General features: G+C 35.3%; 1 protein-coding gene across 1 annotated transcript; it reads left to right on the plus strand.

The window, feature by feature from the left end:
- The first annotated feature begins 2,629 nt into the window (after positions 1–2,629).
- Positions 2,630–16,757, plus strand: LOC149554900 (uncharacterized). The gene is made up of 3 exons (XM_089828914.1): positions 2,630–3,011; positions 15,845–15,898; positions 16,192–16,757. The coding sequence occupies exons 1-3, from the start codon at positions 2,688–2,690 to the stop codon at positions 16,420–16,422; spliced, it is 609 nt and encodes a 202-aa protein (XP_089685040.1). The 5' UTR covers positions 2,630–2,687; the 3' UTR covers positions 16,423–16,757.
- Positions 16,758–17,842: the final 1,085 nt, after the last annotated feature.

A 17,842-nucleotide genomic window follows, 5' to 3' on the forward strand; every position in this document is an offset into this window, starting at 1 on the left:
ATCAATTTTCACATTCATGAACCAAAATTGTGAGATCTTCAACACCTGAAAATTATTTTCTTTTCTGAGGGTAGGTCAACCTTGACTCAGATAGTGAGGCACAATTGTGCCCTAAAAAGTCAACCTTGACATGCACTACTTCGACAAAATTTCTATTCGCAGATCCTACAAGTTTGACAAAAAGAGTATCCAAATCTACACTGATATTCGTTGTTCCACACCTATAGTTGCAAGAAAAATGGTTTTATTGTTGGATGGGGGGGTTTTCCTTATTCAAACCCTAGTTTGGAATTAAACTTGAAATTGAATTTAAATTGTAATATGAATAGACAAAGCAAATGGAACTATTCACCTTGCTTATCTAGAAATCCTTGTGGGCAATTTAGATCCTTGAATCCACAAGTATGGATGCTCCAAATGAATGTAGAAATGAATACAAGATGTCTCAAATCATTGGCATTAGATCTTCAACACGAATCTTGAATGGATCTTGGATTAGGAAGAGGCTTGAATGGAAATAGTTGAATCTTCAACAAGAGAGCTCCATAGAGCTTGAATCCTTCAATGACTACTAACAGATCTCCTTGATGAATTGAATGCTTGAAGATGGATGCTTGCTTGAATGCTTTAATGTTGAATGCTTGATCATGAAAGTATAACTTCATCTCATCTCCTTATGCCTTGTTAGGTAGGCAAGTCTTAGAGAAAATGAGAGGAGGCTTCCTTGTATAGAGATCTAGGGCACAAACTTCTAGAGAAGGTTGGCATAGGAGCATCAAATCTCAATTAACATAAATCCCTATAAACTAACCTAGATTAAATGCAATTTAAGAGTTTACCATTTCAAAGACCAAAACAGCCGAATTGGAAGCGCGAAAATAATTCTTTTCAAAATCTAACATCTGAAAATCATGGAACCTTGAAATTTGAACCAGGGGCCAAGGATAAGGTCAACCTTGCCCTAGGTTAGGGTTGAGTTTGTCCTTGACCTAGGTCAAGGTCGAGGTCAACCTTGACCTAAAAGGTTGTCCTTGACCCAAAAGTAAAAAATCTCAGGATTTCAATTTATAATGCTAGAAAAGTGTAGAAAGAAAGTGAAAAAGGGGGCAGAATAGGGGAAAAAGCTAGATCCAAACTAAAGACCCATTCAAGGCACTTGACATGACCTCAAATCACTCTTAACATGGAAGTGCTTCCATTTTAAGACGATATATATATATATATATATATTACAATAAACTTGTAACTTAAATATAATAAACACACACACACACACACACACACACACACACTATATCTTATATATAATTATATATAGATTTATCTGACTGAAGCTATCAAACATCAACAAAAATCAAAGATTCGAAAATAGTTTTTGTCCTTAATTCACTATAATCTTCATACACTGAAATAAGAAGTATATGTATAATGTAAAGTTTAAAATATTTGATAAATGAACTCAACAAAATAATATAACTTTGAGAAAACATTTGAATATGTTACATAAAATATTTTTTTGAACTTTATTATAGAATTACTAAAATACTATAGAACCAAAAATAGTAATTTCAATGATGAATGTTCTAGATTGCAAGTTGTCATTAGATTACAAAATCCAATAACTAAAAAATATAATTCATATAGACCATAAATAATAATAAAAATATAATTTCAACTATTGATGCTACTATGATTTGACAAATATTATATTTTGCCAAATGTCACAATATTTGTGTCAAAGTTCATAATAATAAATAGAAATATATAAAGTTTAGAAAATGGACAAAAGCTATAAAAACAAGCACACTTCCACCAATAGAATTAGAGAATTACAAGATACCCGTTTGACAACGGATATGAGTGGAATAGGCATATGTAAATTCTTAAATTTTGAATCCTTTGTTTGGGTGCACCAAATTAGAATTGCGAATAAGAATATGTATTTCGATTTTGGCCCAAAAATGAGCATTTGCAATTCCACCTAAATAGGTGGAATTGGAATATGTATTCCAATTTCAGTTTTATTTATTTTAGAAAATATAAATTTTTGGGTCCATGAATTCCCCATCAAAGTCTGACTGAACCAAACAAAAAAAAGTAATATGTATTTTTGTTTTCTATTCTAGAATAACAATTTCAAAATATATATTCCTATTCTCATATTCTTATTCCTAAAGCCAAATGGACCCTTATATAAAAGAATTTCGAATTTAAAAAAAAAAACTAATGTCAATTAAATCGGAAGATTGATTTCCATAAATACAATTGTTTCGTTCGTAAATGGACAATCCTAAGCTCACAAATTTTTGGAATTTTGTTGATCATAATGATGGATTTCAATCATATTGCAACAGTTTGTATCTTGAAAGTAAATTATTTTAAATTTGAAGCGAAAGATTAAAATATTAATTCAATTTAAAGATTGAAACATCCATAAAATAAAGTGTGAACTTAAGGCAGGGTATAAGGACTCCGTTGCTCTAAAATTTGTAGGCTGGAAGAAACGCTGCACCACACGTTTGTACTTCTTAGCGAGAGCAATCACAAAACTCCATTTTGTGGATTAAATGTTTCCACCTTTCAACTTCATCAACTTTCTAATTTGTGCTGAAAATCGGAAATGATTGCCAATACCAACGAGCTTCTGCTCCTAGTCCGGCACAAATCAGCAGCATTCTGCTCCACTAATGGCCTCTGTGTTGGGCATAAGTTGTAGCAGCATGTGTTCTGCACCTAAACACTCTGCTTTATTTGTTGATTCATCTTGCGGTTGTGTGCACAGCACGAGCTTGTCTAGGAAAATTGAATTTAAAAATCGTTTTTTCATTTTGAGTGCTTCTATCAAGAAGCACGGAAACCATGATCTTCATAGTTCAATCTGGACTTTGAGAGCAGCATCCGAGGAAGGTGGTATGGTAAAAACAGAACAATCTGATGAACCTATTTCTTTGGGTACAATGAAGCTTCCTCCCAATGTGGATTTGCAAAAGATGGAGACACTGCTCTTCCAGGTAAGTAAATGCGGGGTACAATCTATTCGAGGAACAAATTGTTATAGGCTTACTAATTAATTACAGAATTCCTTTACATTCTATTGGCCCCAGTCCTAGACATTTAGCGCTTTCTCTGTGAGGAATTCTGCTTCGCAAAATATTGTTTCCGTAACACGACTTTGTGTGCAAGTGTCTATTTTGTTCTAAATTTTATATATAACGACCTCCTACCCTGTCCGCGACGATTCATGTATTTTATTTTCCTATCCATGTTGATTTTAGCCTGATTTGTATATGTTCGGTGTACAGCACAGAACCATTTGAATTTTGCATGCAATTGTTATGGTAAGTTTCAGATCACCATTATTACAATCACCGTCTTTCTATTGAGAGGGATTGTATCCGAGTTAACAATCTGATGATTGCCATTGTGCCCACTTTAAGCACAGCTTTCTTCGTCTTTCTGAAAATCAGACATTCTTAATCTAATATGCATTCGAGCCAAGCAGGGTCATCGGGTATACCTGCAATGGGTGTAGGCTGAATGCACAGAAGAGTGATTTTTCCCTTTGTTCTAGCTCCAGGACTTGTATGATTGCCTTTGCCAAATTGTGTTGTGTGGTCTCTTTGCCGATGGACAAATTGAGTAGGGAAAACCTGCTTTCCTTAAATGTAGTCGTGACACAATGGGTTTCTCACCATTCAGATGACTAGGGTGATTCCTTCTGCAATAGACCTAATTCCAGGGCTATTTGGATCTGCTTTCTATGGTAGCTGGCGTGTGCCCATTACTGGGGAATTGATAGTGGATTTTGAATTTGAGCTTGATAAGCCTTAGCTACCATTTGTTCCACTGGCTCAACACAGATAGGTCCAACTCAAAAGAAATCCAATGATGTGTAATGCATGCGGTCATTTGAGTCAGTTACTGTACAAAGATTTATATTTGTAAGTGCAGAGAACCAATGTTTTATTTAATCCTCAACGTGACATTAGTTTTTTTTAATTTTGTGGTATTTCTAATTAGGGGCAGGGTATCTCTCCCTTTATATTATATTCAGAAATATTGCACCAAAATGCATCTTATGAGATTACATACACTGCAGTGACTAGCCACTGGGACAAGATAACCAAGCCAAAATCTTGAAGTCTACAATCAAGATTTACCGGCCTATAGGGCTGCTATTACACATCAGCTGGACTGCATTTATCCTACAATTATATTGATCTAATACAGAAAAATCTGACTGAACTGCAGAGAGTAAAATGACACAAGAACTGTTATAATCTGATGCCTTCTCACTCTGATCCTGAAAGATAAACTTGAGAAACGAATTCTCCAATCACTTAATGCAGTCTTATCTTGGCCTGCAAAATATTTGCCAAGGCTGCAGACACCATGTCCCGCATAATACAACTCTGTAAAGTCCCCTGTTTGGTGCATTTGATGTATAAAGGCACAATAAAATATCAAGATTATGAGAGCTACTCGTTAAAAGACATACTCAATTTTTACACAAAACAAAAGCTTATTAATATTCCACTTATTAAGAGGAAACAACTCAGAAAATTTGGTTTTATGGTCCACAAGTTTAGGAACTATCAACATTACAAATGCACTGCTCATTAGAGATGTAATTTCTCTGAAGAAATCAACACATAAATTAAAACAGTGCCAAGAACTGCCAAAAATACATTACATACATCATTCCCTGCTTCAGTAAATGGAGCCAAAGTTATTAAGTTCTGTGTTTCCTCAAAACTTTGTCTTGTCTTCAGAGCCACCAATCCCAACAAAAAAATGTCTGTCTCCATTTTTCCTCATGGTCCTTCCTTACCTTCCATTCCCTTCTGTGCTTTGCCTTAAGAGAAGACATCAGCCCACAGAAGAAAACTGGCCGCCTATAATTTGTAACCACCTGATTCTATAAATGACTCTCTCTAACTGCACGCAGCCATAAAGAATCTCTATATAAACAACTACTAATTCGACTCCCTCAATCTAAAAATATTTAGTAAAGTTAAGCTGTTTCCCATTTTACTTCACATAGAAGAGAGCAGTTGAACAAATTATTAAATTTGTAACTTAAAAATCCTAAAAATAACTCAGACAGAAAAATAAATCAGTGGTGAGTAGAATATGCCTTCTAATGAAGAGGCTCCATATCATTCTCCTTATCTCTTTATAATTCGAGCCTCTCGACTCCAAAATAATTGAGTTGACGAAAATCTTCAAGAATACATTAACAAAATAGATATAGAAATGCCATGAATTAGTCTTATTGCCAATTGCATTAGAATGAGTAAGGATGCGATTTAGTGGATAGAACAGAACCACACAGACTGCAGAAACTTTCCCCTCCATCAAGACTGTCATATTGCTTTATCATATTCTGGAAGATCTTTATTTGTTAATAGTTGTGTTTGTATTTTCCAGGCCCATACATCTGCATAAGTTATGTAATTCTAGGCTTGGAAAAGGAAATGCAGCTGTCTTTGAGTGTGGTTTACTTCAATCACCATTCCCCTAGTCTTGCAAATCAGCAGTCGATTGGAAATTGACAGTGCATGGAAGTGCAGACATTACGAATTAGTGTTTATGGGATTGCAAAACATGTTATGCACATTATAAACTAGAGTATGTTATACCATAGAAAATTAGTGCACCTTATTTTCATCAAAGAAAGGTGCAACAGATGGGTTGGTTCAAGGGAAGATAGATGATGCTATTTCAAGGGAACATTTCATTTTCTTGGGAAAATGCCATGAGAACTCAACTACTCCTATCATATATTTTCTTAGGTGATGTGTGTTCACTTTTAATCTAGGATGCTACTGGATTAAACATGCAGGTGAAAGATTGGCATAGTTGGTAGAACCACTCTTTTGTCTTGAAAAACGACACCACAATGTTCCCTTCCACCAAATTATATATGTTTGCAAAATATTACATTTTTTCTTCTGTCAGTTCCAACCTCTTTTTGTATGAGAGATCATCCTCCACTGCCAAATAGTTCCCTTTCCCTTTTCCCAGCTCCTTGAAGGCTTAATGGTCCTCCACTTAAAATCATCTTGACTGTTTTCAGCACTCATACTATTTTCTAATGCACCTGCACATAAATGATTAAAAACAAAAGATCCCTTGCGAGTTTGCTCATTCTCTATATTTATGCTGTTTATGCAAGCAATCGAAGTCATCTTTTCTGAGCATGTCGTCATTTTGTAGCTGTGCATGACATCTTTTAGAAAACTTCTTTTTTGCATTGTCCTCCTTCGCTACGAAAATATATTTTCCTTTCCTTCTTCCCTCAATCTGTCCCGTTCCTTTTGCAAGAAAGTTCTGATCTTCTACTCTTATTTCATTAAGAATAGGAGCTCTAGATGTTCCTCCTGCCCCACTTTTAGCTGAATGTTCTTTCTAAGTCCAGTAAGACTTCATCACAAATAGGGGTCTCAAAGATCTCCATCTTTGTTGCAGGTTCTTCATTAATTTGGATTGCTTCTACTGCTACAATATCTTGGGCCGTCTATGCTGTAAACTACATTCCTCTTCATTGCAAACCTCCAACTCTTCTCTTGATTTGTAATCGTCAATACCTTCACTTTCTTCAGGCAACACAATTCAACAGCTTCAACCCACTCATCTATATAGATGCTCTCTGAAACGTTTGGAAGAATTTAAAGGTCTTCTATCCATTATTATTTTTGTTAGCTCTTCAAGGAATCTAATCTCTTCTTGTTCTAATTGGTCTATCCTTCAGCTAATTTTGACTTTGAAATTCCCCTCTAACTATAACTCTTGCTCAGTAGTTGAACATTTTATCCTCACTATTCTTTTTCACCTTCTCACAGCTCTGCAAAAGGTATATTATAGATCTTTTTCCTTTGGCTTCTTATTATTGCATGCTTCATGCTCCTCCAACAGACACCATAGCTCCTCCAACTCATGCATTAAGTGTTGCAGCTCTTTTTGTTGGGGTTTTGGTTGCTTCTATCTCCGCCTTTGTCTTTTTTACCTGTATCTTAACTACCCTCTTTTTCATATCATCATGTAATCCCATATTTGCATGTGCAACCATAACCACAACTGTCATTAAACTATCAAGACTTGTTTCACAAAATCAACATTCCCAGCATCTCAAGATTGCCTTATACCAAACTAATGCCCAGATCCTGCAAAAGAAACTTTAGAAACCAATTCATTGACCACTTGATGCAGCCTTCTCTTAACCTGTAAAATAATGTCCAGGGTCATGTACACTCTATCCTGCATAAAAAAGCTCTATAAAGTCCCATGTTTTGTGCGTTTCATTTATAAAGTCACAAAGGAATATCAAGAGTTACAGAAACTAGATGTGAATAGACATACTCAGCTAAAAGTTTCTACATTGAAATAAAATGTATTAATAGCCCATTTCTTAAGAACAATACATTTTAGAGAGTTTGGTCAGATGGTACACAATTTATTAACTGTCAACAGTACAAATGCACCGCTCAGAAGAGATATAATTTCTCTGAATGAAACATCACATAGACTCCAGTGCAACTAGAAACTAAATTAGGTCCACAATTGCCAAGAAACCATTACATATATCATTCTCTAATTCAGCAAACTGAGCCTAATCTATAAAGTTCTTTGTTTCTTCAAACCTCTGCCTTGTCTTCAGAGCCACAAAGGCCAATAAAATATATAGTTTATTGAGCTCCCTTTTTTCATGGTCCTCCCCTGCTTTGTAATTCTATTTATAATTTTATACTTTTCTTGAAGACATCAGTCCACAAAAGAAAATTGGATGCCTATCATTTGTAACCACCTGAAGGATCCTGGATATAATTTCAATTGAAATGACTGATGGTTTAATTTAAATTTTTCTTCACTTTGACGAGCATTAAAAGGGAATCTGATTTTTCTTGGTTTTGGTATATTTGAATTTTTGTGTTTTTATGTGTTTTTGATATTTGAATGCAAATGCCAAGTGAAGAAGAAATACTGAAAACAACTGCAGAAACAACTAGCTATTTTTATCTAAACTGATCACTGGTTTTTATTTCTCATATAATATTAATCGCACCGGGATCAGACCTGTACAGCCCTAGCGAATATGAACAGCAAGATACATACAACTTAGTCTTGTCCACACCTGTTCAGATGTTGCTGAATAATTATAAGCATTCAGATGGTTCTGATATGTCAAAATGTGCCTTCCAAAACCTAATGCCTATTCTGAAAAAAAGAGATGCCAGCCTGGAAGATGATACAGTCAGCTATTGGCCGAAGGAAGGTCTGAAATCACTCTATGAACATCGATCTGCAGACTGGTGAATAAATTTGGCCTGGTAAAATCTGATTCAACGATGGCCCCTTACAAATCGATACCAATTGTAACTCCTCTTTCTTCAATGCTGCTGTACGGCCAAGAGCAATTTTCCGGTAGCTTGTTAATTCGGCTTGCAATGGTTCTGATTTGAAATTGTATAAGCAACAACAATCATTCCCAAGTCCTACTCCACTCTCACCAGCTGATATATCATTGAAATTACAATTCACAGGCAAGCTGGGGTGATTTCCAACCTGGCAACCTCAAGAGTTTTCATTCTTGAAGCTTCAATCTGCTCAAAACCCTGATCTCAGAGCTCTCTCTTCAATAGACAATCAAAATAATAGACCTGGACAATTGAAGATGCAGGCCCAAACTTGTTTTTATCCCCCTCTAAGAAAATCAACCATTTCTAGGGTTTTCACACAATTTTAACTTTTAAATAAAAACCATGCCTCATAAAAATCGACCCCCAAGACACATTATTCATTCACATCAATGGCCCCCTTTATTTAAACAATCATCACCAAATTACCTAGGGAGATGGGCCCATGGCCTTACTATAAGTTATTATAATATAATGTGAATATAATTCTCACTTAATATTAATTTAATTCTCCCAACTTAGAAAATATTTAAATATTTCCAGATTTATTCATAAAATGCAGAACAGGATTCAAAACTGAATTTTGACTGAAATCCTAGCAGGCCAACAAGCAGTTCCTCCCAAATAGTCTGGATCCACCTTAAAATTTAGGCAACTGTCCTCAATCATGTTAAACCGCTTGGCTCTGTGGTCACCCAGTCAACTGCTGGTCCTTCCTAAAAAATAGGACCCCTCCCTAAAATGTAGAAATTGCCATCTGAAAGTCCAAAAACAGCTCACAGAGCCCTTGCAAAGCTCTATAACCCTCCATAACCCTCTTAATGAGTCTACTAACCATACCTTGACCTATGGAACCTCAAATGATAGGTCAACTTTCTGCTAACTGTTCAGTCTAACGAGAAGACACTACACCACCCCAAACTATAAAATGACTTCCTCTAATTGCATGCAGCCATAGAGAAATTGTATGTAAACAACTCCTAATTGGACTCTCGAAATTTAAAATACTTAATACAATTGTTCCCCATATTGCTCCACAAATGTGAACAGTTGAACAAATTGTTAAATTTACTAATGTGCAAATCATAAAAACACTTAAACAGAAAAAAAAATTAGTGGTAGTGAAATATCTTTCAATGAGGATGCGAGTCCACATCATAACCAGACACCATCATTGGATGGAAACTCCCCTTAGGGGGAGCCATCTGCTATCTGAACTAAAGAAGGAGGTGGTATTTTCTCCATTCTCCAACTTGACCAGTGAACCCAATGCCGTAGGAACTTGATGGCCTTAGTGGCTTTTGCCAGCTTGTCCCCTAAATCCTTAATGAAGTTCTCTATATTCACCATCTTTCTAATCAGTGCCTTTAATGTTGCCTTGATGCCCCCATATTGTCTCTAAGAATGCTAACCATTTAACTCAGGCTCGGTGAATGGAAAAGAATTCAGTGAGACTAATGCTGCATGTTTCCATTAGTAATTAGATCCTCTCTCATTGATACCAATGTTAGATAAAAGGTCTACCACCTTGTTATCTTCATGTAGCAATGGGCAATAGTTTAGTTGGGAAAGCTGCCTTAAATATCCCAAGCTTTTTCCATAATGTTATTATGCCTCCGACTTGTTGAATAACTTTTGTGCATACAAAGGATGATAATAATCAGTATCTTTCAATATAAATCTTTTGAATGATACATGATTTAGCCAAAAGGAGAACATGGAGAAGGGTATTTGACTCTCTTTTATGGTCTATTCCAGGTGGGAGTTTCTTGGAAGCTGCCTTTATTATTGTACTGTGGTTGTCCCTGATAACGCTACCAACACTCAAATGTCATGAGTTGCCTCTTGCAGTTCCATTTAAAGTTTAGTGTAAATTCCCCTTTGGAGCCTGGAGTCCGTTTAATTTGTGCTCTATTGATGGAGGAGAGGAAGCTGAGGGAAGAGGTTGGTGGTTTAACCCAAAGATATCATCAGCTGGAAAGTGACATTAATTTCTGTGTAGATTTTGAAAATGCAACAGCAAACAAAGGATAAGCTCAAACAGTTACAGAAAACAGAGCGCTGCCAAAACAAACAAAAATAAATATATCATTCAAATTCTCCAAGATTGATTACATTTTAGTATTTTAGAGACTCATAATATTTTCAATAGCACAATAATGCAGTTTGTTATAAAGGTTGCAGCCTTGTAAACAAATCATTCTTTCCTACTAAATGAATGATTACCAAATATTATTCTGGTTGATAACATTCCATGCATTCAACATGCATTTTTTTGGAACGTTCTTGTAACTGGTGGATCCAAAACAAAACTAATGAAAACTACCTCTCTTCAACTGTTAAAACATCACATGACAACGAATATAAAAAGGCATTTGCATGGTCGTGTACACGGCTTCCTCTGATTGGTAGAATGGGACAAGGATCAGATCAGCATCAGTTACCTACATAGTCATCCTTGATTCTGAGACACACTTTGATTTTGAAGTTTTGAGAACTAGACCTTTGCAACTTGATGTGGTACAAGATAACTCAATGTGGTGTAATCCAAATCTTTGCAACTCATTGTGCAACATTTCCAGCTAACTCACCATGCAACACTTTTTGTAGATGTCAAGTGCCCATTTACTCATTTTTCTTCTTCATGAGAGATCACTAGGTTTTCCTTCTTTGATTAACATAGAGAAAATTCATGACATTTTGACCTGCCAATCATAAGAAGCAGTCATCAACTACTGGACTCAAACATTCAAACCTTGACTCACCCCTATTTCTGTTTACCTGCAAACATTTAGGCTTATAACCTTTTCAACATGTTTCTAACCTTGATATTCTGGATTCATCAATCCAACCATAATTAATTTTCTGGATTTTCTATTCCTCTTCTATCCCAACATGTTTTTTCACAAATTGGACAAAGATCAAGATCCCTACTTATTTATTTATTTATTTGTCCTCTGTGACAATGTGATTATTGCACTCTTTGAGCTGATTGACATGAACTTGTATCACTGGCAACATCTGATCTATCTTTCTTACCATATTTGAGACCTTCATTCCGTGACATCATAATTGGCTGAAGGGGCTTTCTTATTCTTTGTTCACGCTTTCCTAGTCCTTTCCTTTATATCCCATTTTGTGCATGATCTTCAAACAATTTAATTTTTAAAACAACCTTTACTTTAAAAATTACAACTTGCACTTCCAAGATCTAGCGATTCATACACATCCTTAACTTCAACTTCTTCACTTGAAGAAACTTTAGGTACATCATCCATATCAACTGAAGGACACAAATTACTTATATCACATGTGACATAACACACTGGAGGGTGACCTTAGATTCACATTTTCTTTTTTAACAGCTTGATTCTTGCTTCTAGATCTTCATTCTTCTTCTTAACTTGATCAAACAACTTTAAATTTTCTTTTAATTCTCCATTTTCCTTTTTTAACTTTCTCCCATTTTTTGAAGAATATCATTTTCACATGAACTTTCATGCATATCTTTTCTCAATTTTGTTATAGTTTCTGCCAATTCTCAATTAGCCTTTTTAAGTTTCACCAATTCATCTTTTAAAAAATACACTAAACTTGCTTTTTCTTTCTTCACCCATTTACCCAACTTTTCCATCAAAACAACAATTTCTTTGTACAAATAAGAACGAATTACCTGATAATGCACTAATTCTCAATCTTCTGCAATTCTCAAACCTGATATGATCTCCTTTGATGATGGGACTGCTGGATGCTGAATCTCCTTTAACTGTTGTTAGATTTAGACTTTCGCAATGTCTAATTTGAAGAAAACATTGTTCTCCAGAAACAGCATCAGACTTTAAGCTGTGATATCCTGCACAACTTCTTTAGATCTACTGATCTTCTGAGGTCAACATATTTCTGATAATATCCTTAGAAATTAATTCTGAGATATTTGTGGCTGCATTCCTCAGTCTCCTTGGGGCTTTGACTAACTTGAATCTAAAAAGCTACGATTACATCACAGCCCATGATGTCCCTCTTGAAGGATGATCTTAACAGCTGCAATGATTTGTTCTTTTCCTTACGGCTTACATTTCACCAATTTTCTTGGCACTTGGCAGCAGCTAAGCTTCTCTTAAAGTCTGCAATCTCTGAACAACCAAGCTAACAGTAGTTTCTTCTGCAACAGAAAAGGTATTTGACCATAAATCCACCTTTACCTCTTGACCAGCTGATTAAGCGTTGGGGACTATGATCAACAATAAAATTTTTAAAGCCATATCAACCTCAAGTTATGGTGAAAGTTTCCTCTAATCTGCTTTCATCCATGCTTTAACAATCTAATACTCATGATCATTTGTTTAAATAAGAATTCCTTCCTACTAACAACATGCAGTGGTTTGTAGTAACATGCAAAGGCTGTTCACGTTCAAAACATGTTGATTCTATACTTTTGTGGTGACTCATTTTTGTTAGTGAATTCGTTGAATATATAGCAGCCTTTCCTTATTCTCCAATAGGTCGTGGTCCCTCTTCAGAAGGAGGAAGCTTTGCACATATTTCCCTTTGCATAGCTAGTGTGGTGATTTTTACCCCAATTGAATGCTAACCTTATTTCTTCTCTGTTATTACTTATCAGCAACTACAATTATGATTACAAAGTAGCAGCACTCTTTTGAAAACCTTCGAGCACTTCTTCGCACAATCTTTGTAAAAAAGATCATTGGTTGGTGCTCATTATCATCTAATTTTTTCCAACCTTGTTCTCCTTTGATCTTTGTTAGGAATAAGGTGTCTCAACCTTGGATAATTCTTATTCTTATTATTTGTTTTGTAAATGTATTTTTTGCAAATAATGTAATTAAGTGTGAGTGTACATGTCTAGTTGGCATGTTGATGTGTCACTCCACTTGCATGTGTCGGCATCTTGAATAGTGTGTAAGGAGATTATGACTGAAACGGTTATGACAGACTCCTATGACGCGTAAGAGCTATCTTTGGAAGATATGATGATGGGTGAAGATGTGAAGACATGTGGCAATTGATCATTGAGTACTGTACACCCGAGTCTCCATCTAGCACATGGGGTTTGGGGCATCGGTCTGATTTTTTTTTTGGGTTCCTACTTTTCCGGAGAATGGTAAAACCCTAATGCGGTTCTTCTTTGGAAGTTGCCCTAAAATGGAAAGTGCATGATTTAAGCAACTTTAGGGTTGCAGATAAGTGAGAGTGAAAGTGTATTGTTGGTAGTGTTTTTTTGTTGTGATTGGATTTGTCTTCCATGTCCTCAAAGAACTTGCATTGCAAGTGTGTTGTAACCTTTGTGTTGAAGATAATACATTGTGCAGGTTTCGGAGGGGTGGGGTTGTTTTACCGAAAGGTTTTTCCCCACCGGCATATCTTTGTGTTTGTGTTTTCTTTCTCTATCTATTTTCTATATTCATGGTTGACTGCAATATTGTTGTTTACATAATATTGAATCTAAAATTGTAAGGATTTAATAGGAATTTGCACAATACTTTCCTTAAGGGATTAGTGTAGGAAGTTGTTTCCGCACCTGAGTTTCCTTGCAATCTTATAGCCCGATGTCAATTGCAGCCTTTGCAAATGCAACAGAAGACATAGAGAATAAACACAAACAGTGAACAGAGCATCGCTAAAAGACACAAAAAAGAAATCTTTCATTCAAATTCTCCAAGTTCGATTACATTTTGCAGACTGTCTATATATGTCAATAGCATAATTATGCTGTGTTTTATAGAAGTTGAACTCGCAAAAACAGATTGTTCATTCCTACAAAGTGAATGATTACAGCGGGTTAGCTTGATTGATAACATTCCATGCATTCAATATGCATTATTGGGATAGCTTTTATAACTTGCAGATCTAAACCAAAACTAATGAAAACTCTCTCAACTAACTGTTTTGAATGCCACAATTAAACGAACATGAAAAGGCATTTGTGTGGTTGTGCACATGGCTATTCTCTGATTGCTGATTGGTAGAACTGGATAAACAGAAGATCAGTATTGGTTACCAACATTCTGGTTCCATTTCTTTCTTGACTTCCAAGTTGTCCGCTGAAAAGTGCGTCGCTTCAAAATTTCTTCAATGAAAGCGATTAATGGCCAATGGACAAAATTTGCAATTTTTATCAGTTTAATCTCTAGTGGTGTAATCACCCTTTTAGGATTGGAAGTTAGACGAGGAAAATGTTGTTGACTGATCTAATGTTTTGTCACCAGCCTAAGAACCATTTAAAGAAGGGTTATGAAACTGCAAAGTTTGCCTTCAATAGGTCTTAGGGAGCACACCATGGAAGCTAGAGTCAGACTCAGATTAGATATAGAAAGGCAAAGACGAGTCAGTTCCAGGCTTGATAAAATATTTTGTATGAGTTTTGGCTCTTCAAAACTGCATAAAATATTTGAATGTTCATTAAAAGACAATTTTTCCCATGTCAACTGCCAATTTTCATTAGAAGATGAAGATAATATTTTCCTTTAAAATGCTTGCTTCCTGCAGTTGAAATCATTTATAAAATGGACTGCAATACATTTATAGTAATGATATTCTCGTATAACCAGATATCTGAAATTGAATTCATCCATTTGAATCTGAGTTCAGTGCAATTAATATTGTCTTCTATTCAATCGAGCTACCCAGTACAGAAATCAATCTCTTTGCAGTTTTAAAAGTAAAATAGGAGGGTTTACATACCATTTAAAAATTTAACCTTTATATAGGCCACAGAAGCTACTACATTTTCATTAACAAATAAGCAGTGAGTTTCTCAAGGTACTTTCACAATATAATGATTTTGCATACACTTGCCATGGACTTTTACAAACTAGGAAGAACATCCACAGGTTACAAAGACTCTTGCAGAGATTTGGACAGAGTCTTATTTTAATGCTTAGCCCCAGGGTTGCAAAACTCATCTTGGACTGACTGGATTCTAGTTAGCACGCAATCAGCTGTTGATGGGTATACAGTAATCAAAAGAAGAAAAAATCTTCTACACAGTTTTTTTAATAATAATCATTGTCTCATTTCTACTCCATTGTCACTTTGACCCTGCCAAATTCTTTGGTCAATTCGAACATCATTCCCATTCAAATAACTATAAAAGGTGTGTGAGTGCAAGTGTATTTATTTGGCTCAAGCTGTAAATCACAAATTTAATGTGATCTTTAGATGAATGATCTGAGATTCTGAATATTTAAGTAGAGATTTTGTAGGAGAGAGTTCTGTGGTACAGTTTTTTAGATTGTTTATCTAAATTCTCTAGTATTTTCTACCATGAGTTAATATGTGAGGAAAAATCTGCAGACTCAACCCAACCATGCAGAGGCAAACTATAAGAAAAAAATCCATAAAATGGTAAGCTTTATTAAGAATTAAGAATGTTGACTGATTTCCTTGATTTGTTATGGTGGTTGCAGTGGGGAAACAGTCTTACTCAAGGTGCGAATTTGCCACTGCCCGCTCCACTTAAGGTTACGTTTTAACTTGTCAATTCTGTCACATGGCATCTCTCATTTGATTCATTTCCACATTAACAATCTTAGTGAGCATCAACTTATATTATTCATCATGGTTGAACTCTCATTAAATTGTATTAACTTCTTCTATGTTAGTTTGGAATCCACATACATTCGTAGCATCCAAGTCTTTTCATTACAAAATCAACAGCCATGGATTTGCCATAGAAGAAAGAATCGTGTTTTTTAATATTTTGGATGAATATTTGTTCTAGTACAATAACATGAATTAGTAGTATATTATACAGGTTGAGAAGGTGAATGGAGGAGTTAGACTTGGGTTTATCAGAGTAAATGAAGGAAAGGTAGAAGATCTTGTGCATATTGATTGTCGGGTTTTCCCTGCAACAGAAGGTTCTCCTGCCATGTTTCGTGCTCTAAGAAACGGTAAGTTGAAAAATGAAACACCACCTGGTGAATCAGCTATTATGCAGAGGCTATTGCCAGCTCTAAAAAAGTCAATTAATCTGGCAAGTTAATGAGAGAGCAGTGTCATGGATGGTGTTGATAGTCATCGCCTTCTTATTTCATACCCATACCTCTCAGGGGTCAATTTTTGTTTCCCTAACTGTTTCTGAAGGGTCTTAATTTGATCTCACTCATGGAGAGACACCATTTTGTCCATGAATAGCAGATGTGCATGCACAGATAAAATAGTTGAGCATCCTGATTCTCTAAATGGTAATGCTTAATATCAACTGCATGATCTCGAATGCATTGTCAGATGAACTAGTAAAAGCACCTAAAGGTGCTATCAAGTGGCACATATTCTCTAAGAGTTTTGCAATGTGATGCCTAGTCAACATTCATCAAATATATTTATTGTTGATGTACAGAAACAATTTTGATATAGTTAATCCATCTTCACTAATAGTTAATCCATCCCACATTACACACGTAAGGATGTAGTATAATTGATGCTAAAAAGGAGATAACTAGGATACAATAATTGAATTCTTGAAAATGTGGGTGAATATCAAGAAAAGTTCATTTTCCACACCATGATTAAGTACTTTCACTTAATTCATCAACTAAAGCCTAATGCTAATACAAATAAGGCTAGTTGCTAGTTCTAGACAAAATCAATAGTATAACAATAGAGTCTTAACTACTTTTAAGCTAAGTCGATAGTAAGTTTCAATTGTTTTTTAAAAGTTTTTTTTTGAATATAGGAAGTCGACAAGTTTAGTGTGTAAGTTATACTAAATTTAGCTCTAAAACGTTGTACTTTCTAAAGAATAAGTACAAGCTCTAGACCAATTGACCATGATACAAACCCCTTGATTCTCACCTATCAAGCTCAAGACATTGTTATAGTTGTCCAACTTTAAGTTTGTGATGCATTCCTTAAGAAGCATTATAATTTTCACAAGAGATATTGTTATCATTGTAATTTAGAAAATGGCAAATACTTGTAGCACTTTGAAGCGTATAACTATTACAAAAATGTAACACAAGACTAACATACTTAAATCATATGGGACCGAAAGGGAAAGCTTGAATCTCTGTTGCGGCTGTCCCGTTTTTAGTTCTCCTGACTCTTTTGGCCTGTTGTTCTTTGTAGTCTGTCATGGTAAGGAATGTATTGTCTATTCCTCTTTTTACCATGGGATTTCAAGTGCCCGTTCAAAACCTGTTTATGTGGTTGATGAGTACTGTGTTATCTGCGATGCCACCCTAGTCACTTTGTCTTGTTTGGAGACCTGTTTCACCTTTGGGCTGTTGTTTTGTTTGGTTTGGGCTTCATTGAAAATTTTATGATTTGTAAAGGGTTTCAAGCCCCCTTCAAAACCTATTTTCCTTAATAAAAAACATATTTAATTCATATAATAAAATTAATTGCAAATTTTTTCTTTTAGACTTGTTTGCCTTAGAAGAATTATAATAAGGAGACACAAT

The sequence above is a fragment of the Cupressus sempervirens genome, chromosome 5 (genome assembly GCF_028749045.1).
Source record: "Cupressus sempervirens isolate cs-2001-9-10 chromosome 5, ASM2874904v1, whole genome shotgun sequence".
Classification (NCBI taxonomy): Eukaryota; Viridiplantae; Streptophyta; class Pinopsida; order Cupressales; family Cupressaceae; genus Cupressus; species Cupressus sempervirens.